Source organism: Lissotriton vulgaris, chromosome 2_1 (genome assembly GCF_964263255.1).
Source record: "Lissotriton vulgaris chromosome 2_1, aLisVul1.2, whole genome shotgun sequence".
In the NCBI taxonomy this organism is placed as follows: Eukaryota; Metazoa; Chordata; class Amphibia; order Caudata; family Salamandridae; genus Lissotriton; species Lissotriton vulgaris.
In genome coordinates, this window is record NC_141687.1 from 625,489,804 (window position 1) to 625,514,675 (window position 24,872).

At 45.2% G+C, this 24,872-nt stretch overlaps 1 protein-coding gene across 4 annotated transcripts in view; it reads left to right on the forward strand.

The window, feature by feature from the left end:
- Nucleotides 1-24,872, forward strand: part of MACF1 (microtubule actin crosslinking factor 1) — a 1,022,862-nt gene that overhangs the window by 730,450 nt on the left and 267,540 nt on the right. For all 4 annotated transcript variants that reach the window (XM_086955743.1, XM_086955745.1, XM_086955746.1 and 1 more), the window contains 5 exons: nt 1,402-1,572; nt 3,119-3,285; nt 4,248-4,407; nt 4,919-5,245; nt 21,667-21,751. In XM_086955743.1, the coding sequence (XP_086811869.1) occupies nt 1,402-1,572; nt 3,119-3,285; nt 4,248-4,407; nt 4,919-5,245; nt 21,667-21,751 (910 nt within the window). The remainder of the gene's footprint in view (nt 1-1,401; nt 1,573-3,118; nt 3,286-4,247; nt 4,408-4,918; nt 5,246-21,666; nt 21,752-24,872) is intronic.

Genomic DNA, 24,872 nt, shown 5'->3' on the forward strand with positions numbered 1-24,872 from the left:
CACCCTCAATGCTAATCCTACAATAAATGCCCTCCAGCCACATGGTTCCAGCTGTCCCTCACTCACTGCTGCACATGCTCCCCAACATGCACACTGCTGCTTGCTCCCCCATCATGCTTCATCCAACCCCTTAGCTGTCCTGCTACCTATACTCTCCAGCCACAACATGCTTCTCCCCCTTAAGCTTCCAAAACCCACCTTTGTTTCCTATAACCTTCCACAGTGTGCTCCACCCACCATTCTGTTCTCGCTCGTGATGCCCCCACCCACATGCAGTCCTCTACCCATCAGAGCTACCCCGTTCATCATGTTGCACAACTACTCACCATGCTGCCCCACTCCTAATTTTGCTCTCACCCACCATGCTGTTTGCACACGTTCTGCTGCCCCTAGCCACACCTTGCCTTCTCACAATGTTGCCATGCAGTTACTACGTTATGTGCATCTGTAAAGTGCACTATCATCTGCAATGGTGTCCTGGCACAGAGCAAGTGTGTGTGTGTGTGTGCCTAGCCCTACCTTGGATAGGGTGGTTAAATGAAAAGTCAGATCATCAGCTTCTTTTGGAATTCAAGAAAGGAGGAAGAGGCTCTGATGTGATGTGGGAGGTTGTTTCACACTTTAGAAATAAGAGAACACCCGTCCTCCTGATCTGGTTCTGTGTATGCATGGGATGTGTTCGAGTTGGAGTCGAGCAGAGTTGTCTGGGTGGCTGGTGAAGGAAGATGCGTCTTTTCAGGTAGGCGGTGGCCTAAGTTTTGCAGTGCCTTGCATGTGTGTGAGGAGTTTGAAATAAGCATGTTTTTGTATCAGGAGTCAGTGGAGCTCCCTGATGTGGGGTGTGAGTTTTGTGAGGGACTTTATGAATGAGCCTGGCTGCCAATTCCTGGATAGTTTGTAGTCTTCTGGAGAGTTGCTTGATCCCGATGTAAGGGGAGTCCCCACAGTCCAACTTGATGATTTCTTGGGCATATTTTTCCAGTGTTGCTTGGGAGCCATTTGAAGATCTTTCTCTGCATCGTCGTGGTGTAAAAGCAGGATACACAACACACAATCCTCTTCAAACTGCTTTTTACTCATCCACCCTTTTCATGACCATGGCACTTTTCCTCTTTACTTTCTATTTATGACTGCATATTATGCAATACGGTAATATTCAAGTTTTTAAAAAATTTGTGGTTTGCCCCCAAATTCACTTTGCACTCACCAAAGAGCAGTCGTATCTCCATCCCCTAATTACAGTATCCCTGGCAAAGCAGCTCCATAAAACGCTGCTAGAAAGCCTTAATCATCTTCACCCACAGCCCAAAAACAATATTGAGTTGCTAGGCTTATTCAGGATCGAGTTTGTGCAAACACTTCTTACTCTGCTCTTTTTACCACACCATTTCCATTTTCCAGGTGGCTGAGAGGGTTGCGCAATTGCAAGAAGCCCTGTTGCACTGTGGGAAATTCCAGGATGCCTTGGAGCCATTACTGAGTTGGCTGACGGACACCGAGGAACTGATAGCCAATCAGAAGCCTCCATCGGCCGAGTACAAAGTGGTGAAGGCACAGATCCAGGAACAGAAGGTGAGTGCAAATGCTGAAGACGACTCCTGCTATTGGTTGGCAGCAAGCAGCCCTTGGAGAGAAGCATCACCATCTCCAAGGGAAGGTACCAGTCCCTCTCCATGCACACCATAGCCTTGTAACAGGAGTTTTACCACCACCAGAGAGGGGCGCACCCCACTTCTCTCAGTGAATAACCAGCTGGGTTAGAATTCATAGCACTAACTGTGATTGAAGTTGCTTCCCTTCCACTGTGTGGCATTTAATTCTGCAGTGTGTGTTTTCGAAAGCGTGCTTACCTCCCACAGAAGGCAACATTGTTGATGATACACCTCTCAAAAGGCGTAACAGGCAGAGGGTGTTTAATGGTGCACCCCTTTGATGGTACAGTGGTGGACAAGGTCACCCACGCCTCAAAAGCAGAGCAATGTGTAAATTAAGCTGCCCCTAATTTAAGGCAGATGGTGTTTGATAGAAACTCCAACTCGCACTGGGTGTAATTCCTCATGATATGGTGTTGCACCGCCTCAGGGTGGGTAATTATAGCTGCATGTCCTGTGAGGAGTGTCATTTCATTAAATGTGCACCATTCACTGTACCACATTGTGTGATTGAAGTTGCACCACTTTTAGTGCAGCTTAAGCTGCTGCTCTCACAAGGTACAATTGTGTGTGATCAAAGCTATACCCGTTAGAGAATTGCATGATTGGATGAGCTCCCCCTATAGATAAAAAAAACTGTGAGATTGAAGCTGCACTGTGATTGATTGTGCACTGTCCATGCTTCTGAAATTTGTGCAGCAGGTAGTAGGACTCTGTTAGCTCTGTCAGTGCTTTTCAATGCCAGGCGGCCTTTCAAAGTGTGTTTGTAAGAGAGAGCGAGAGAATCACCACCTGTCTTGATCCACACCAGTCCTGTCATACAGTGCCTCCTTCTCTTCGTAGACTGTCATTCAGGTCTTTGTAGAACTTTGCTATATTCTTAGTGCTTTTCTCTGGTTTGTTACGCCCACTTATCTTGGGCTCAGTTTGTGGAATCTTTAATTGATTGCTGTTCTCTGATAACTTATATGCTTCTGAAGTTGGTAACAATGTCCCCAATGAACCATTTCCTGATTCACTAGATGGCAGTGAGGCTATGCTGCCAGAATTCCTGTACTGGCATTTGGTGATGATTCTTGATGTAAAATGTTGATTGGTGTTTTATATTTGTTCAGCTAGGCATTCATGCTGTTAGTTGAAAGAATGTCTGGATTGTATCATAGTTTTGTTCAGCTCTATGTTAATGGAATTAGCGTGGTTGGAGTTATAGGATTCCTTGTGGTTATTCTCTTTGTTGATGAGAAGATTATATTAGTGTTATGGGTACCTTTTGCAAGTTGTTGATGGCTACTGATTGCAGGTTGTCTTGGTGTTTGTTGCTGTGGATGGTTTGTTATTTTGGTAGTCCACCCTTTTCTGGTTGTTTATGGATGACTCCATATTCAGTGTGCTTGAACTGTTCTCTGGGAAGTAGACAACCCTGTTGTGACTTTTTTTCTCCATGTCCCATCTTCATTGTGCTGTAGTTGCTGCAGCGGCTCTTGGATGACCGGAGAGCCACAGTTGAGATGATTCAAGCAGAAGGAAGTCGGATTGCAGAGACGGCTGAACCCGCAGATTGCAAGAAGATCCACCAGAACCTGGATAGCCTTGCAGAACAGTGGGCAAGACTGTTGAGCCAGGCGGCAACCAGGTAAGAGCTGGAAACTCAAACTAACTTACCTCCCTGATGCTTTTAATGGCCCCTCTCCCTCTCAATGGGCCACTTTGACCTCCCTTCCTTTCTGGACCCATTGTCTCTGGGTCTCACAATGGGCCCATCCCTCTTTATGACCAGCAGTGATTTTGGTCCTTTTCCCAGCCCTACTGGAATCTTGTTCATTCCCTGGTGGGAAGAAAACATATTACGTCATCTCTTGGGCTCACATTGACTTCCTTTTTCTCTCTGGGAATTGATTGTTGTGCCTCCCTTCCCTCTCAGGCATCCATATTGAAATCTCATGTTTTCTCGGGCCTGCACTGGTCTCTATCACATCATTGTGTACTGGCCTCCTCCTTTCTCTTAAGTCCCAGATTGACCTTGCTATCTAGAACCTGCACTGTTCTCCCTTTCTGGAATTTGCACTCGCCTATGCCGTGTGTTCTGCACTGAGAGTGTTCGCTGTCAAAAACTACTCAGAAAGCGGCACCTGTCTACCATCTCTGGGCTAATCCTTGTGTTACTCTAATCCCTCATTACTCTGCTCGATATGCCTTACTCTGTGAGAATCCTGTGTACCGTGGAGGACTAGAATGGTCTGCCACCTCTAGAACAGGACTGTTTGTGCATATAGGTCAGCTGTGCTAGATAGACATCACCGTGTCGCTCTAAAGGCACCTGAAATTGTGGATTGCAACAAGCCCAGCACTTCTTGGGATGTACCAGAATGCATGAACCATGTCGGAAGAGACAAAATCAGCATGCAGCCAAATCCTTCCCGATCCCAAATCTTTTATCTCCCTCTTGATCACCATGCTGTGATCCCTGCTGGCCAAAAGGAATTGATTCCCCGCTGACCTCCAAGCCAATACCATCCCCTAAACTTCCCTCTGACTCCATTTCTGGCACCTCACCAACCTCCAGTCTAACTCCCTGTCCTTTTCTTTCTGGTCTAGGAAGAACCAGTTGGATGACATCCTGGTTTTGGCCCAACAGTTTCATGAAAGTGTTGAACCTATTTCTGATTGGCTGTCAACCACAGAGAAAAAGCTGGCGAATTCTGAGCCTATTGGCACGCAGACTCCCAAAATCGAGCAGCAAATTGCACGCCATAAGGTAAGAGCCAAGGAGACAGTGAAAATTGAAAGCGATTTGTATCAAAGAAAAAAACAATACGAGCTCTTAAAGTAAGCCACACATTACAAGGTTGCAACCAGTACTATGCCTAGATGTCCAATTAGAAATAAGATGTTATATAAGAATATATACTGTGGTGACCCTTGACATCCAACAATAACATTATTTAGGAACCAGTGAGTAGAGAGACTCTGAATTACCTTGTACTCATTAGACTCCTGTTGGTCGAGCTATCAGTGGTTGAGCACTCTTCACCTATTTATCAAGCACCTTGACTTGAGCTTGGAGAGCATCGTTGTCTCCCTCTGGCCCAGTGCAGCTGGCTCCTGCTGGTGCTCTCATCCACGCTGATCTGGCACTCCCATCTCATCATTGATTTATTTCATGTATTAATTTTTGCCACTTTACATTTGCTTTTATGATTTATTTTGTATTATATTTTACATTATTTTGCTTTTTCATTGGTCATCGTCCTTTCCCTGCCACTCAGGCCATGGATGAGGAAGTACGCAGCCGCGAGGCAGTCGTGCTGCAGGCCCTGGCTCTGGGTGACTCTCTGTCCTCTATGAGTTGCCCAGCAGACCGCGCTATGCTAACGGACAGGTTGGCCTCGCTGCTGGCCCGCTATGACGAGGTGAGAGACCGCTGCGGACGCAAGGGAGAACTGCTGGATCAGGCTCTGGTGAATGCCCAGCTCTTCGGGGAGGATGAGGTAGAGGTGCTGAATTGGCTGGGCGAGATGGAGGACAAGCTGAGCCTGGTGACCGTGAAAGACTATCGATGTGATGTTCTACATGCGCAGCATGCACTTCAGCTGGTACTATATTCCTCATTTTATTATTATTTGTGTTTAAATTCAAATTTTTGGTTCTTTTACACATTCTTTATTGTTTCTCTTTATTTCTTTCTCTCTTACTGTTTTCATACCTTATATTAATTTGCCTTCGAATACAATCCACAAGGGAAGCTCAAAGAAAACTACTCCTCAAAGGTGATACAAATAGCAGTCAAGTCCCATAAATATTTCTTAAGAGGACGACCTAAACCAAAGGTTTCCTTTATCAGGAATATGTTAGACTTCAATTATATTGACCAATAGGTGGAGGTAATCACCAGTGGTTGCTGCATCACCTTTTAAGCAGATTATTTCTAAGGTCTGTTGTGTTGTTGTGTGCGAGAGCAGTCTATTTTTTCAGGTACGCTCACTGCAATCTCTGTTTTGGCTGTGATGGGGTGAGGGGACTTTCGCTTTTGGGGAATTAAAGGGCTGCCCCATTAAAAGTGCAAGATATACTTATATACTTTTTTAAATAACAGCTTTAAAGGCGTTTGCTGCAACTCTGTTTAATACTGTACTTATTGTGAGGTTTGACCACCTCAACAGCCATGGTTGCTGTTTCAATTGTTGCTTATTTTAGGTCTCTTGCTTGTTTTTGCAGCAAGAGAATTTTTGGAGTTACTTAGAGATCACAGGGATTTAGTGTTTTGTACAAAAATGTGTTCCCTATGATCAGTAAGATTCCTTGCCCTGGAGGTAAGACAACTTGGGTCAAGGCAAGTAATTCTGCTGTTATTTGAATGCAGTAATCTTCTTAAGTTGTGACAGGTCACCTTTGTGATGTATTCAGCTAGGGCTCGAGCAATGTACTGTCTTTTTACTCACACAGAAGATGGTGCATCTGCTTTTGTAGTGGGTGTTGCAGTGTATGACTATAGCTGAGTCAAAGACTTGGATGATTTCTTTTATGTTACAGGAGTATGGAATTTGATAGAATATCTAGAATATCTACTTGCTCAAGGGACTGAATTCTTCAGAAATCTGCCTATACTGTAAAAAAAATAGTTCACTTGTCCCCTTAGTTGTCCTTTGGTGAGGTTACAAATTAATGCAACGTTTTCTTTATATCCGAAGTTCTGATAAAAGACTCTAAGATTATGCCATGTCCCTTTGTCTCAAATCAGGGTTTGCATATGAGCACGGCTGTGATTTTTCCACCTTTCCGCAAATCTACATAAAGAGGCTGAAAGTAGGCAGGAAAAAGTGGTTCTTGGGTTGATATGCCCATCAAGTTTGTGAACACTCCCAAACTTACTTAAGGGAAATCTCCAACTCCTGTTCAGTATCTTCCCACCTTTGAAAACGTTGGAAATGTACTCCATAGGCCTACATGAGCAAGAGTAAAAAAGAAATCCTGAGTGGGAAAAAAGTAGGGGGCGATGGGTGCAGGAAATGTAATTTGAAATAACTTAACAGAGTTTCACATTAGTAAATACGCGATGTGAATTCTCCACAATTGCTCGGCTTTAAATGTTACTGTTTTATACGAGATTGTAGCAGCTCGTGGGCTCTATGATTTTGAGTGTTCACTTAGTCCAAAACACTCGAACAAGTGGTCGCCCCGTGCAGCATTGAGCAGGCTTCATTGCAGAATATTCTCTCTTTTACCAGATATAAATGTTTTTTGAGATAAATCACCTTTGTTTTCCCTGTCTTTAATGAAAATGTCCAGAAAGTGCCGATGGCGGAATATGCAGAAACAATGAGTAACAACCTTGCATTCATATCTCATATTTTCCGGGAGGGTCCCTCTTCGAAACTTGTTGTGCCCAGAGTTTGAGATTGCCAGAAACGCCCCCACATTTGATACTAAAGTGCAATTTCTAGTCCTTATTCAACATTTAATTTATTTAAACCTTTACATATTTCTATGGTTCACTTTGAAGGGAAGGCTGAAACACCAGCACCTGCTTTCAAGTCAATTGAGACTTGAATTGTATGGAGAAGCTATTTCTTCACTTTATTTCCACTAAATTACTTGTGACTTCTTCTGGAATTTTGTACGGTTGTGTAGTCTTTTTATGGTCAGGAATTTAAACTTGCCAGGTAATCTCTTCCTTGCCACCCCAATTGGTTCAAAAGCCATTTCCAATCAATGTTTCTCTGTTCTTTGCTGAGCCTGTGGCCCAGAGCATGGTCCAAGATCTGGGTCTTTGCCATCCTCTTTTTCTGGTTTATTTGTCTTCTGATCCCAGTATTAGCAAGACTTACTGTTGGCATTGTTCAATGGGCATTGTTTACAATATATATTCTCCAAGTTTACAGTCCTCTTGTGATTATGTTAAAAAGTTACTGGCCTAAGTTGGCTACTTTTATCCTGCTCTAGCTCTTTATCAGCTTCCCACTCCCCTCCTTGTGAATGGTAAGGTGTCCTTCAGGTTATTTATGCAATCATTGGTTTATTCTTATGGAAAGCTATCAGTAATTGGGTGCTGTTTGCATTTAGTCACTCTAGTCTGAAATCATGGTAATAAGAGAAGCACATTAGACATCGTTGTTTAAAATTATTTTTATTAACATTGCTCATTTCAGTTAACACTGCAGTACAATGACCACATATCATTGATGAGATAAACAGTGTGTAATGTAAAGTATGGTCAACATTAACCACAAGCAGGACGTGCATGTGTAAGGCCCCTATCCCAGACCACCCGTCATCTCTCTGTATCTCCTCCATGGTCCCCATATCTTTTTCCATTTTTTGGAACATCTCCTACTTTTATCGATGGTCTCCTCCGCTCTCTGACACCAGTCGAGGTCCCGCACATACTGATCCCACGGCAGAGGGGCCTGCGCTCCCCAGGCACTGGCGTTGTGTCATTTCGCGACACCTGCTGCCATTGCCAGCCATAGTTCCCCATGCCTGGTCCAGTCAGTGGCCCCCTTAATCATTAAAAGTAACCACCTAGGTTCCCTCGGGACCGGAGAGCCCACCACCTCCGCCATTGTATCCGTGACCACGGTCCAAAAGGGAACTATCTGAGGGCACACCCACAAAATGTGATAAAAGAAACCTTCCCTCCCACAGCCGCGTGCGCAGAGGGCTGACACTAACCGGAACCGTACCCGAATCGCAATTTCCCGAGGACTCTTCAGGCCGTCCTACCAGTCGTCATCCTCCAATGTGCCTAAGTCCCGCTCCCAAGTCGCTTGCAACGACACTAAAGAATCTGGCATATTGTGTATGATCTTGCGGTGAATAGTGGATATGGGCTTCTCAGGCATGGGATCGAGGTTAAGGCGATCCTTCATGGGGGAATATTTCGGAATGGATTAGACATTTTTGGAAACAGAAAATCCAAATAAATAGCTATGCTTGTCAAAACTGGTATATATTTATTTACAGTGACACAGTGGAAAACAAATTGAGAATTCCATCAAGTTATTGGAATGGTTGGTTTGTGGAAGAGTATCTCTTTTTCAAGCTCATCCCAGCAAAGTCTAAGAGACTTTACAGATCCCACCTCTCTTCTCTGGAATGGTAGACTTGGGCTCCTTAGTAAATCCCCATTTGCTGTACTTAGCTTGTTTGTTAGGCTTCTGCTTTCTATTATGCTTGATTCTGATGTCAACCTGGATGCACATGTGACAGCCTTTTCTGGCAGTTTTTTCTACCACTGTCTCTTGTTGCCGCATCAGTCCTCTGTAATTCATTCCCTGATCTCATCCAGTTTAGATAAAGTTGCAGGTACATAGCTAGGACTTACTTCTTTTTCTGTCACCTGTTTGCAGCTGATAAAATGCTGCTTTGCTTTGTATTCTCAAATAATTTTACCTTGTGTTATAAACGTATCTGTTTCAAGGCACTTTGCATTTAAGGCCCAGTTTCCTCTAGTAGGTTTATCATCTATAAACTCCTTACGTTTCTGCTCTGATTCAAAATGTTTGATTCCAAAACTCAGACTGGCAGGGGATTGTGGGGTGTGTGGTGGAGTTGAGAAAGACCAGCTTTGGCACTCTCTCTCGTCCTTGTTTCTCTGCATCATAAATAGGTATTAAGATTTCCAGTGTCTTGCTTTAACCGGTGTTCTCAGTAGAGAAGCACTGTACAATTTGTGGGCTCTTTAGGCACACCTTTTGCAGATCCAGGAGGGCTGGATGTATGGTAGATTTAAGTCCAGGAGGGCTAGATATATTCCAGATGTTCTTGCCACCCACTGACTGTTTAACAAGTTCAATTTAAAGTTATTGTATCTAAAGTTCTTGTCCAGATCACACTCCAATATTGGCCTTGATCCAACTTACCCTACACCTACATGGACTACCCTGCTCTACACAGTATGAAACGATTAATTCACCTGTTAGTTCACTCCACCCTTTCCGTATTTCTGCAAAGCCCTTTGAAAGGAAAATGTGCCCATCTGCCAAGTACCCGCAACACCCCAAGCTTTGTTATCCTGTGAGTAAAGATTTGTGTTTGTTGTAGACAGCGATGCCTTTGACTGACAAAATAATCACAAAGCTTCACAGATACCTAAACCTTTCAGGTTGAACTGGCCTCTTTATCAGATGTTATTTGAACTCTTAGAAAAGAACAGGTTCTGCTTTATTCCAGGGCTGTGACGTCTCTCAGACCCATTTGCCAGTGAAAGGAATATCCTAAACACAGCGGCTCATATCTACTCTGCGTAGTAATCCCAGCCGTGAGCCTGCAGGCCATACCTCACTGAGGCCCTTCTGAATCATACCTGTAACAGTAGGACTGATTAAAGTGGCAAGGTTGTTCTTCAGTACAGCCATTTGAAACCTGATTCATGACCGAAACAAATAATGTTGGCACAAGACAGATGCACCCTATCCTGTGCTGAAAGTTAGCAAATGTCTGTGTGAAGTGTCTACCGGCATCCTTACACCTAATGTGCCTGAGATCGAGCCTGTTTCTTTTTATGAGGAGTGCTGCTCAGTATTATCAGCTGTTGCCATTTGTACATGCTTTGTGCTCTCTTCATTGTCTGCCTAGAGATTAACCTATTCTTGAAGCCTGTTTGTTGATTGTCTTCTTTAAACTGCTTTTATCTTTAACATTTGATTATGCTGGTGCTTCTACATTCTGCTTCTTTCCAAACCCAAAGCAGTGGGTGATGTGCCACAGATTGCTGTGTGAAGCTTACTTGCATGTGAACACTCCTAATAAGCCTCAATGCTCCTGCCCAGGTGCACACTTTCACAGTTTCCTTTTTAGGTCTCGCGACCTATCAATGCTCGGAGCGAGAATTCAAGTCCTCGAAATGCTCGTCAAACTAAGGGTTTCGTTCCTGCGGTTTTCTTTAAGTTCACGTGAATCACTAGGTCACGTGACCAAACAAGCACGCGCATCTGCCTCCCTCCCTCCCTCCTAATCCGGCTTCCCTCCGGCCATTTGCCACACTCCTTGCCTCTGCCGCAAAGGACTCCTCCCCCCGTCACTCTCCAAAACAGCTTTGTTTGCTCTTCTTTTGCTTTTCTTTATCATTCTCGTACTTATTATTCTACCCACAAAACGTGTGAGTGTGGTTCTTCCTCCAGTTCACGTTGTGCACTCTCACATTCTCGTACTTATTATTCTGCCCACAAAACGTGTGAGTGTGGTTCTTCCTCCAGTTCCACGTTGTACACTCATCTGTTTTGACCCACCCACGCCCTCTGTCTTCCTTCCCATGTAGTCTCCATGTTACTTAACCCCACCTGCACCCTCAGTGTTGATTCCCCTACCCGTGGTCCCTGTGTTGCTGCCCCACCCCAGTGTTGCTTGTTCCACTCTATACCTCCCCTCCCCTCTCCTTGGTGTTTGTGTTTCCATCCTCCTTGGTCCTTCTCTTCCGAGCCGCCTTTTGTATTGCTTCCCCTCCGTGTTGTTTTCCCCCCCGACCCCCCGACCTCCCTTTTTTCTATTTTTTTTAGCGATTCAACTTGGATCAGCAAATAAAAGGAAAAAAATGCTCATGTTATTTTGTAGGCTCACGTGCTCTTCATGCGTATGCCTAAAAAAGACGCCTGTTTACATTGTAGGTTTTGTGTTTTTTTAAGAAAGCCATGCTGCACACTATCGGGGATACTGTGCAGCGTGGCTACAACCATTGGCAAAGCCAACAGGTCCCAAAGCCGAGTCCTCTTGGCTTTGCTAATGCTTGTTTTTGAATTTTTTATGTCGAGCATACATGGCCCAAGCGCATTAGAGTCCTTTACATGAGCACAAGATAACATTGAACTTTTTTGGAGGCATGGGAGGTTAAGTGATTGGCCCAGAATCACAAGATGTTGAACCGAGGCCAGTATTCGAACCTGCGCTGCCATTGCGAAAGCCGGCAACTCGGACCACTAGGCTACATCTCCTTAATGGTGGCCTCCAACTAAGACAATTAGCATAGTTAAGGGTCGATGGCTCATGGTTACACAAATTAAAAGAAACTTTCATGGGGACCAGAATAATTACTGATAGCAAATGACCCAAGTAAACGGCCCACTCTCTACCTCTCAATATTTTCCTGCCTCTACAATTTAAACACCAGAGCCCAAGACTGGCTAAGAGCACCAGTCTGATTACTGATGCACGACACCAAAACACTTCACCACAGACCACACTGCAAATACAACCTCTTTCCACCCAATCAGTTTCTCGCTGTGTAGCATGCTCCTCTCCATCTATGTGCTTCAGCGTCTCACAAGTGGTATGAAGCGCTATACAACTCGAATATAAACACAAATAGGTAATTAACTTTCTTTGGCGTCTCTGAAATATTTTTTTTCAGATTTAAGGCACTAATTAAAATCATCAAACATGTAAAACAAAAAGAAGTAATCAAAAGCCCCATTCAAGAAACACTTCTGAGGACACCTACTTACCAATAACAAACAAGCACTGGCGTTGCCAATAGGTCTCGCAGTAGGAAAGTTTGAGCTATTGGTTTTGTAAATGACATTTTATATTTATATATCGTTATTGGCATTGTCAATAACAATATATAAATATAAAATGTCATTTACAAAACCAATAGCTCCAACTTTCCTACTGCGAGACCTATTGGCAACGCCAGTGCTTGTTTTAATTGTTGTGGACTCGAACCTGCTTCCTGTGTTTACCACTACCGCACTGCTTCCCAAGTCTTCTGGGCCTTGTTTAGGTGTTCTTAAATGTGATTTTCAGTACAGATGCATCACCACTAGCCTTATCTGCCAGAGCAGTGGCATCGCCAGTCCTAGCAAAACCAGGTCAGACTTTCTCTCCTTCTGTCCTTAAGATGTGTGTGTATGCTGCCAGTTTGTTACTGACCTGTCTCATCTTTCTATCTTCCTGTATGCCAGTTTTAGTAACAGCTGACTTCTAGAGTTTGCTTAGGGGGGCGGTTACCTATACCCACCTGCCTACCTTTCTACCATTGGTTAGATTTATTCAATGTAAGGCTCTTTGGAATTGAGGAAACCTGTGTTAGTGCAGTTGCACAGGATTAGGGAGTGTTGCCACGTGTACACATTCTTGGTGTGGACTATGCATAACTCTAGTTTTAGCAACGTTGAGAAGTAGTTTGTATTATTGATAACATTTTAGTAAACCCATCCAACAAAACGACGAGGTCAAATTTGCACCAGCATTAAGTAAAACTGAATTTATATTATTCTGTAAGAATAAACACTTCTGGGCGTTGAGCAATCCTCTCTAGTTGTAGTGCATGCAAGACTGCATGTCTAAGAATGTAGGTCTTACAAGTATACTTTGATACTGTAATAATGAGATCAACAAACAAAAAAATACAAAAATAGCAGCATTTTGTAGTGCTAATAGCAGCAATTAACTGAAGTGAAAAATTTATTGTTTCGGGTAGAATATAATGTAAATAAAAGTGAACTGAAAACCTGCCACAAAAAATGTACAAACAATCGCATGGATATTAATCTGAACATTATCCGAAGCACATAAAACATATGGTTACTTGATATGAAGTGAATCAAACACATGTGTAGACTGTTCTCTTGTCCTTATTACAAGTTAAATGACTATGACTTCTAGTTCATAAATCTTATTAAAGCGTAAAATCCCAAGAACCATCTTTATTTATTAATTTGTGCGCCCCTCTCTCTTAGGCTTAGTGGAGGAAGATGCCAGCTTGCAAGACAGCTGGTTCCATAATACGATCAATAAGCTGGTGCCCGTCTCTCGATACACACCCAACAGAAATAAGCTGTCAGGCCCCTGATTCACAGATAGCCTCAGGAAGAGAAGAAAAGTTGTAAGACTCTGGAAAGCCAATGGGGGAAAGACTACAGAGCTAATGACAAGATCATATATAAGGCCGCTCTCAAAAAATACTATGCTGCTGTCAAAAGAACGAAGAAGCTCTATTTCAAAGAAAAGATATAGGGAGCTGAAAATAAATCAAAGGAAATCTTTGTCCCCTGAGACCTGCGCCAGAGTCCAGCAAACATCTATATGATGGCGTGAACACCTGGCCTCCTATTTTCAAAATTACATTTCAGTCATTCATGCTAGGCTTACCTCTGGCACTCAATTAGGAGAGGGTTTGATGGACACAATGTACTCAGAAATTGCCACTGAGATGGAGTCCACACAAGCTTCCACGACATTCCCTTGGAGGGGGTCACTGGCAGTCATACGTAGCCATAAGTTAGGATCTCCCACAGATCCTTGTCCTACTGACCTGTTAGCACTAGGGACGACTTCTATTAACCCAGTGGCTAACAAAGTGCTTAATGCTTTGCTGTTCAAGGCAACAGTACCCCTTTCTTGAAAGCAGGCAAAAGTTCTCCCCTGCTAAAAAAACAGACAAACCCAGAGAGCAGTCTAATTACAGACGAATATCTCTGCTTCCAGCCCTGTTGGAAGTGCTGAAATCGTTCGTAAATCAACAGCTTTCCCAGTGTCTGGATGACAGTAGCCTGCTTCATCCTAGCCAGACTGGCCTCTGATCAGATTTTAGAATGTAGACTGCATTAACGGTGGTCACCTAATACATCAGAGGTACTCGGGGTGCTTGTGGGAAGGCAGTGCTGGTTATGCTAGATCTGTCAGTGGCCTAAGACAAAGTCCCCCACTTCAGGCTTTCAGCGTGTCTCCAAACTATTGGGGTAGTTGGTCAGGGTTGGACTGGCTTGCTTCCTTCTTGTAGGGCAGAGGATAAGAAGTATGGGTCCCTCCTTTTTTTCAAAGTCCCAGGAACTGACAGTGAGCCTGCCTCCGCCTTGAGCCCCACACTATTTAACGTTTATCTCATGCCACTAGTCCAGTTGTCTGAAGCCTTGGGGGGCAAAAGTGATCTCATATGCTGATGAAGCTCAGCTGCTGATCTCCTGTGAAATGGGAGACAAAATCACAGTCAAATCTATGAAATCTTGTCTAGCAGCTGTATTTCATTGGAAGAACACCAATTAACTAAAGTGTAATGCTAACAAAACTGAAATTCTATTCTTCGGTCAAAATTCCCCGGAAAATAGCAGACCTTATGGCCTGAAGACACCCCCCTCCAGGTCCCAAAGGGGAATAGTCAAGAATCTAGGTGTCAAATTTGATAGCCCTCTATCTTTCCAACCACAAACTAAATTTGTGATAGGCGCATGTTTTGGTCTGCTTCACACCCTAAAGAAGTTATTACACTCCCTCTCATTTGATGCTAGGAAGTCAGTCTTCCAAGCACTCGTAACTTCGAGGTTGGATTATTTGAATGCTCTGTATCTTGGACTACCTGACCAATAGCTTGCAGGTGGTTCAGAACATGGCAGACCACATTCTTCCTAGCCTACCTCCAAGAAAAACACATGTCCCCTCATCGTTATGCCGTCCACTGGCTTCCAATAAGAAAGAGTCCAAAAAGCGCTCCTTCACACTGATGCAGGCAAGTATCAGCTTTTACGTCCCCACTTGGAACTTGCAATCAGCCAACAGCCTCCAGGCCAGGATCCCTAAGACCCTGGCCTGGAGGCCGTGCCAAAGCTGGGCATGGGCTCTTTCTTATTTGAGGCCATCTGCATGGAATAAGCTCCCTCTTGAGTTACTACCAGTGCATTCTATTTCCCTGTTCAAAAAAAAGGTTTGGAAACCTGACTTTTCACTCAAGAACAAGTGGTCTTGGGAAATCCTGCAAAGCTGCACGAGAGCAGAGCAATGGGACACTCCTTGGAGTAGCTGTGCATTTGTAGTTTGAAATAGTGCCTCACGTTGAACTAGGAGAACAATAGTCGGGGACCTATAGAAAAAACTGAAGAGTTAACTTTGTTTATATGGATTCCATAAAATTCATCATTTCAAAGTGTCACATTTACAAACAGCAGGGAATTTTGAATCCAGTGGCCTGTAGACACTGCAATATATTTATAACAGAAAAATACAGCCATTTTTTTTAAATAGGAGGAATTTAAAGTAAAGAAATATGCTTCATTAGATATTAAGAAAAATTGGCTTAATTTCAAGTGGAGAAAAACGGACTCAATGTTTTATAAAGATATTTTAATCCACTTTAAATTTCTCCCTTTTGAAAAAAATAACAATCTTTCAGTTATAAATATGGCACAGTCTCTACTGGCCACTGAGAGCAGGAGACCTGCTGTTTGTAAATGTAAATATTTTTTAAATGGGATAAAGTTAAAATGAAGAGTTAACTTAGTCATTAAGTTAACTCTTCATTTGGCCCTCCTTCCCTTTTTCTACTTTTAGTTAATCTGTAGATTAGTGTTTGGGCGACAGGCACACTGCTAGTTGGGGATGGGCGCCAGCCAAATGCAGCGATGCAGGGATGGGGGAGGGAGGTTGAAAGTGAGTGGGATTTTCGTAATTGGGATTGTATTGTGTGTAGTTATATTTGCAATTTCTTTTCCTTTTCTTATTGCATCTGGTGACATAGCTATGATTGAAATGATTCCTTACCACTACAATGTCTGCTGTTAGACGGGGATCGTGGATAAATGTGCTCAGTTGGTATGTGAATGGTCTAGGGTATAAAATTAAGAGGTAGATGGTAAGCCAGTTGATTAGGAGACATTCCCCAGATGTGGTGTTGCTAGAGGAGACACATCTTATTGGTAATCGTTGCAGGGCCTTACACAAGGGGGATATAAGCTGGTGGCCCATGCTGGATTCACTACGGGGTCCAGAGGGACGGGTATCTTAGTGAGAAACTCCTTTCCCCTGGCCATCCAGGCCACATGGGCTGATCATCGAGTCAGGTATATTGGCATATCGGGGCTGTGGGAGAGGAGAACTGTTACTTTCATGTCTGTTTATGTTCCACCAGGTCTGCAGACTAACACTTTACGAGACTTGGGAGCGATTTTCCTAACTCTGCCCGTGGGTTTACTGTTGATGGGCGGGGATTTCAATGCAGTGATAAATGATGAGGTAGATAGGCACCCAGCCCGAACTCTGAAGCCGTCCCAGAAGTGGCTTCCCGACTTCTTAGAAAAAACAGGGCTTACCGATGGTTGGAGGTTGAAGAACCCGAGCGCGGTACACCACACACACGCGTCTGCTGCACACCACACCCTATCCAGAATAGACTATGTACTTACCTGCGGCCAGGCGGCGACGGTCCGAGAGTTGCGGCACCTGGGTAAGGGAATCTTAGGTCACTCGCCGATCTGGCTCCGGGTAGAGGTTGGCCAACTCGACGTAGGTAGAATAGCCCCCATAAATGCATGGCGCTAAAGAGATCCCGCCACCAAGAAGGAAATTGTTACAAGCGCGGAACGGTATTTTCATGAGAACACAGGCTCTGTCGACTCGGCATTGACCCTATGGGAAGCGTATAAGACGGTTATCAGAAGGGAGGTTTTATCACTAGTCGTAGGGAAAAAGAGGAAAAGTGGGGCCGAAGTAGACCGGGTGGAGGCGGAAGTGACCAAGATGTAGATTGAGGTATCCAAGGATGTGACCCCCGAGGTTACACACCGGTTAAAACTCCTCCAGGATGAATACAGGGGCTTAGCTAGGGATAGGGCCACAGCACGCAGACACTCAGAGCAGGATATATGCGCACGGTGATAAAGCAGGTAAACTGATAGCGTGGTTGGAGAAGGGGAGTGGGTGTCAAGGCTAATGCCAGAGTTGCAGAAAGGTGACTCGGATAGGATAACTGACCCGCAAATTATAGTGAATGAGTTCTCTGAATATTATTATTCAGTATATACGTCCGCAGGGATCTATACAGAGGCAGACAGTGTGGCCATGATACACGACATTTGTATGCCCACACTGTCGGAAGATGATCGGAACTACTTTGACTCCCCTCTCACAAATGATGAAGTGGCACAGGCCGTTAGAGGTGTACACTCCGGGAAAGCCACAGGCCCGGACGGAATCCCTATAGAGCTGTATAAATTGAGTGCAATTAGGCTTGCTCTGTTTCTTCCCACCATGTTTGTAGAGAGTAAAAGGATCAGCGGGTAGCCAATATTGTTGTTATTGTTATTTACAAAGCGGGAAAGCCCAAGGCGCTCTGCTCCTCCTACAGGCCCATTTCGCTACTAAATGCTGAGCCTAAAGTGCTGGCGAAGCTCATGGCAACAAGACTAGCTAAGGTCATCACCACCCTGGTTCACCCGGACCAATCTGGCTTTATGCAGCGTCGAAATACGGCCCTTAACTTATGAAGGCTGCATGGGATATTAGGCGGTGCCCCGAAGATACATGAACCGGTGATGCTGGTGTCATTGGATGCTACCATGGCCTTTGACAGGGTTGAGTGGCACTACTTATTTGCAGTCTTGGGGAAGATAGGCATCGGCCCTGAGTTTATCCACTGGGTCCGTCTCTTGTATGCAGATCCACTCGCCAGGCTTGTGGTGAATAATCGAAAATCCGCTGACTTTTCTCTGGGCAGAGGCACGAGACAGGGGTGTCCCCTGTCCCCACTTCTGTCTGCCCTGGCTCTTGAGCCATTGGCGGGGTGTGTCCGATGGGACCGGTCGATTAGAGGGCTGCGTTGGACGCCAGATTTGGTGGACAAGATCTCGCTTTACGCGGACGATATCCTGGTCTACCTCACCACTCCCAGGGAATCTCTGATCTGTTTTCTAGATGTGCTTACTATATTTGGGAGGTACTCCGGCTTCGCAATTAACTGGTCGAAATCAGTTCTTTTTGTCCTTAGTGGAGATGATCCGGTAGTCCTGAATTCCTGCCCACTACAAATTAAACCGGTGGGATTCCGATACCTGGCATTTATGAGACGTTAGACCTGAAGTTGAGATACGCCAATAACTTGGGCCCCCCGCTGACCCGGCTTAGGAAAGATGTGGCGAGGTGGAAGGTGCTACCGCTCTCCCTCTTGGCAGTACTCTTCAAGATGATGGCCCTTCCCCGATTCCTGCACGCGCTCCAGAATGCAATGGACCTGGTGACATCTTCCTACTTTAAAGAAATTGAGGCCCTTCAACGGCTGTTTCTTTGGGAGGTCAAGCCTTGCATTGCCTTCTCTAAACTTTCTCCCCCCTGGTACCATGGGGGGATCCGCTTGCCGGATCTGCGAAAATACTACTGGGCCTCCCGATTGGCGGCGGTGAACCACGCAGTTTATGGGTCTCCCAGAGACCCCGGGTATGCAATGGATCGTGGGCAGGTACCTGGGGGCGAGTTTACGAGGGCGTTATATGCCAGGGCCGGCCGATTTCCCCTCGCCGGACCGTCGGCTCATGCAGTGCAGGTGTGGCATGCAGCTGCTCGACATCTTAAGTGGGACGGAAAACTCACCCTTGCGACCCCATTATGGAACTCGGAGAGGCTGGGCAGCCTGTGTAAAACAAAGGGATTTGACAAGTGGGATCTCATCGGGATCTCGCAGATCAATGATATCTGGGGAAAGGACACCGTTCTTACATTCGGTGTCCTCCAAGGAAAGTACCATCTACAGGAGAGTGAGCATTACCAATACCTTCAAGTTAGGCATGCCCTACTTACACATATTCCCAGAGGCACCACACTCCCAGACGCCTCCCCCCTGGAAGACCGAGTGCTAGATGGTCATCTCCCGGAAAAGACTATTTCGTTAATATATAAAAAAACGTATTAACAACATGGGAGACCCGCTGGCAGCCATTAGGGCACAATGGGGCGCCGATGGCTTGGAACTAGATGATGAAGACTGGAGGGACGCAGTTTCTTCTCCAAAGGAAGTGGCTATTCAATTGAGACTTAGGCTTGTGCAATTGGAGATTCTTCATAGATCGTATGTCACGGGGCCCCGGCTAGTACACATGGGTCGGGCGGAGAGTGGGGAGTGCCGGAGGGGGTGCAGGGAACTTGGAACCTTCACGCATATTTTGTGGCATTGTGCAGAAATACAGGAATATTCGGTCAAAATTCACGACAAGATGCGACAGGTGCTGGGGGTGGAGATAACACTGGAGGCTCGAAGGTGTGTCTTAAATGTCTGGGAGCCTAAGGATTTGAGTGCATATGGAGACAGTGGGTGACCCTGGCTTGTATGATTGCTAAGCGCAACATTGCTCAGCTTTGGGGCGCCAGACAACCTCCCCGGGAGGTGGATGGAAGACCTGGACTGGTGCATGTATAGGGAGAGTTCGGTCTACGGTGCTAGGGGTTGTCCCGCGAAGTGGGGGAAGGTATGGGGAGCCTGGAATAGTTATCGGGGGTATATCTGTGTTCCTCCAGTTGCTCGGGAAGAAGCAGTAAACACGAGTCCCTTAGATCCTTAAATGATGCTCTGTATGTATTATCTTGTAGTACGGAAATGTATATATGACAAATATGGAAGCAGTATATGTCACCTGATGCCTTTTTCTTTTGGTTTTGTTAATAAAAAGATTTTTTTTTAAAGTTAACTCTTCATTTTTAATTTTCTTGAATTTAAAGCATTCAGAAACATCATTGTGTACTCCTGCTCCAATATTGAGATAAGGACTTTTATTTCAGATTTAAATAACTTGGTTTCAGTTATTCACCTTTGTGCCCCAGCCTGGGTCCTAAAGCTGACGGAGCACTGCTCATTCTCAGGCCCTGCTATCTGTAGCCTGAAGATAATAATACAAAATAAACACAGCATTCCTTTGCCTTCCCTTAACTTCAGAAGGAAATTGTTACCCTGCACTTATGTAAAAATGAACTCCAGGCTGTGAGCTACTCTGAAGGTGTCTCTGAGCTACTTGCAGCTCGGGGTCGACTGGTTGGAGACACCTGATAGAGGGCCTTTCGTGTCCCTGGCCTAACTGTTTCAAGTAACCCAACTAGAATAGTCTGCTGGCCCTGTTCTGTGGGGATCATATAGATTGTATGGTAGGGGGTGTTCATATGTTGGTGCTGCTTGGGCGGAGGAGAAGATTCTATTAACCTTTAGCCTAACTTGAGCTGTTTCTTGTTTTTGTTTGTTTTGCACACACGCTGTTGGGGGGTGGATTTTTAGGGAGTGTGGACATTCTGTAGGGATTATGACCCTCCACTTGACAAGTCCACTGTGTGAGTCCTAGTGATGTGTCTTATGTTGTTTCATATGACCCTCTTACGTGTCCGAGTATTAATGGAATGGTCCCTGTGTCTCATAATTTTCTCCCGGTGGTTAGTTTTCTGAATGAGGCTCTGATAGAGCTGTTGTTGACCTGTGTTTGGATTTCCCTTCCTTGGGTTTAATTTGCCTTTCTGGTTTCCGGCTCTCTACTACTCTTAAGTCCCTTATCCCATTGTCATTATATGCCTATCTTCCCTGACAGCTTGTCATTGTGTGTCAGATCCATGTGTCGTTGACTCTCTACACCCCTGCCTCATTTACTACTTCACGTCCTATGGGAGAACCATCTTATTACTGTGATATTGTACTGGAATAGTCAGATCGCAATACAGGCACATAGCAAAGGTGGGAGCAAGAGATCGTGGCTGTCCAGAGTCCTGTGTCCAATGGCTGTCTATTATATCTAATGTGCAGGACTTCAATGTCCGACAGTTATATTCCATAATCTCGAAATATACTTTCCCCATTTCATGCATGTTTTGGCTCAATGGTTGTGCTGTCATGTCTTCTTGTAACCCTACTGCTTTAACTCAACCCTCGTAGACTTGATCCTGTTCCCCTTGAGCTCAGTGTTAGATGCCGCGTTATGCACTATCATACAGATTAGTTACATTTGTAATTGCTCTCTTGGCTTACTGTTTCACTATGCCAGAACCTCCCCTAACCACGGTTTACCCTGTTCACAGCTTTCCTGGCCAGGAGCCTCTGTGGCATAGAGAATGCCTTTAGGGCAGTCTGGCTTAGACCAGCTATTGCTTCAGGATAATCTGGTGTTTTCATTCTCTGATCCTGGTTGTTTCTCCGAGTGGTTGTATTTTTCATATGTGTTCCTTAGTGACCCCATCTTCTGACTAGGGTGATTCATGCTCTCTCTCACCTTTAGTAGAACTGCTCTCGGTCTCTCACTCTGGGTTTCCCCTTTCTCATCCAGTGACATTTCTATATGTTTCCTTACAGTCTTTGAATGAAGAGATACTTTACAGGAAGAAGAATGTGGATCAAGCTATTAAGAATGGCCAGTCTCTACTGAAACAGACCACAGGTGAGTGGCTTCTGATGTGTCCCTCTTGTTGACCTCGGCACATTACTCTCCCGTACCTCAGCTGGGCCTTTTGTTCTGTGCCCCTTCTCGAAATACTGCGATTTTATCTCAATGTTGTCCTGCACAATGCTGCTCTATTAGTCACATGTCATGAGAGTAATCTCCTCTGAGGGAGTCCCAATGTGTTGATACTCCGTTTGTGCTGTGTTTGACTGTGCCGTGGTCTGATATGACATTGATGGGTCAATATTCTGATGAAGCATTAGCAGCTTGGACAGTGCACTTTACTTGCTCTACTATGACAGAACTGTGGTGAGGCGGCATTCTAACTGAGCTCTGCATTGTGAGCCCTACTGTTCAAAGAGTTACTTTGGGATCTCTGCAGTACAAAGGTTGTTGGAAAATAAGTTATTCTCCATGCTGCAATTTCCTTTGATATTCTGCACCCCAGTGATGCAAAACAGAATACATTTTTCAGTAAATAAAATTGTTTGAGGCATGTATGGCTGTAGGTACACATGCTGTGCATTCTCCTGCCATCTAGTGTTGGGCCCAGATGTGCGCAAGTTGTTTCTCTTTGAAAAAGTCTTTAGAGTCACGACGTTCAATGACTCCTCCTCTTACTGGTAATGCGTATGCCCCTAGACTCCATTGTTTGATTGTTTTCTTTCTGCCGTCTGGTTCGGACATGTAGTCTGTGCGAGACAGTCGCTTGATACTCTTTCTGGTTCATACAGGTAAATGGCCACCGTCTGTATTGCTTTCGATCGTGTATCCCATTTACCGTCCTGGGTTGACGGCTCCAGCTGCGCCCCATGGAACCTCAAATCGATCTTGGCCTCTAGTGGGGCTTCGACTCCGGGGCCTTTTACTTGGAACTCCTGTTGGTTTCATACCATGTCAGGAGGGTGTAGGAACAAACGTCTTTTAGGTATTGCCCTTGATGCCACTCAAAATACCCACGGATCGATCTTCATCAGTTCTGTAACCTTTGCCTATCACCCAAGCATAAGAAGCTTGCTTTCAGTGCTTGCCACTCCTTCCGATCGAAAAAGATCCTTTGTGACCGTTGGGACTGACGCTTGGAGATGTTGCCGAGGAGTGGCAGAGAACTGGTGGATCGCTTTGGCATGGAAGAGTTTATAAAACACCACTCCAAGGCGTTTGCAGCCAACGAGGAGGCATACTTTTAAAAAGCTGTCTCTTTATGATATACGTAAAAGAGCTATATCGTGCAAAGAGTCCAGGTATTCCCTTATGAGTGGACAGGGGCTGGCTCTAGAAATCCCAAGGTACCCCAGAGGGTAGTGTGGTATAGCAGCCTGAGGCTTATCAGAGAGTAGTGGTAGACATTTGCAAATACACACATAGTCCAAAAAGATACACACAACTGAATAAGGAGATCCACACTAGTTTATAAAAAATAACGCATATCTTATCTATATAATCAATACGATCATGTAAGTTTCGAGAAAGAAGTACTTGAAGTTTTCAAAAGTCGACAGTGCAATTTTCAAAAGCAGCAATATTATTCTATGGGAGGAAAAAACAAATAAGGCATACAGGTAGAGTACAGTGACTTACAAAACCAATCTCCTGGACTTACAATGTGGGGCAAGGTCCAAGGCAGCACCAGCAGGTCACCTCCAGCTTCACTACGGCGGCTGGGTACAGCGGTGCAATAAAGCGTCGGGTGCCCAATGTTAGTCTACGGGGACTGGTCTTTGTGAATAAAGGTTGCCAGTTTGGACTGGGAGGCCAGTTGGGCTAAACCAGCAGGGGTGCTCATGGCTCACGATACTCTGAGACAAAGGTACACCTTTGGCTCTCTCCTCCATGGGCAACAGTGCAGAGGTGTCTTTAGGTGACAGGTGTCTGTCACCTGGAGCACTTGCGGTCAAGGGAGACCTGCAATCAGAGGCTGCAGGTGGCGGTGGTGAGTCCACGGTTGACAAGTCCTAGATCGTCTTTGTCTCTCGAGAGCTGGGGGAGCACGCTGGAACAGTTTGCCCACTTCTGCTCAGGCTAGGCGGCTCGGGCGCAGTGGCACTTTCTGGTATCAGGTCTATGTGGTTCAGAATCCTAACAGGTCTCTTGTGGTGCCTGCAGGATGCAAGGAAGCAGCTTCGCTGCCACACAGGATTTCCTGGTTCTTGAGTGAAGTGCTAGCAAGTGTCACAGCCTTGGAAACGGAGCAGCTGCAGGACAGGTAATCTTTTAGGGCAATTGTCGAAGTCATCAGAAAGGCCCTCAGGATTGCCGCCAAGTCAGTTGCTGTTTCTTCTGTTCTTGTCCTTTGTGACTCTTCATGTCATTCTTCTTCACCTTGGATGTGAAACTTGCCTAAAGGTGAACATGCCTCTCTTCTAATTTTACCACCTTTTCCCGGTCACCAAATAGGCCTTGGTCAAGGGGGGGATCGACATCCTCTCCTGTGAGGGAAGCCAGATTTGCATACCAAAGGCATGGGCATTTTGAAGCTCCCTGCCTTGGCATGCTAATTTGCAAGTCGTCTTTTGGGTGGGGGTGTAAATACCCTCTGCCAGAGTAGGCTTTGTTTCTGGCCTCCTGAGAGCACAGACCATCACCCCTGGGGGCCAGAACCTCATCTGTGTTGGCAGGCTGGCTAAACCAGTCAGCTAGTAGTCGGTAGGATTTCAGGGCGCATCTCTAAGGACACTCTCTGGGTGGATGTTTGAATAAATCCATCACTGGAATCAGTGTGGCCTTAATACGAGATGTCTGGATTCAGTGAAGCCATCATGTAGCTGGGGAACTCATTTTCACCAGTGTCCAGAATGTTATTAAAATGGCTTGCCTAATCACTTGTACTGGCGGCAAGTGAACGTACCAGCACAGGAACATATCTGCCATGCAAGTATGTCCATACATGTAGCATAGAGCGCCCTGCATTAGGCCTGCTGTAGGGATGACTTACCTATACTGAATGCAGTGTCGAGTTCTCAGTTTTGTCTGCACCGAGATACGCAGCTGCAGTAGCAGTATGTAGGTGTTGTGCTGCAGCCCTTAAGGACTCTCTTTAGCCTCCTTACCCTACATACCGGGGGTACCATTTACTGGGGACTTTCAGGAAGTGCCAAAGGTTATGCTAATTGGGGAA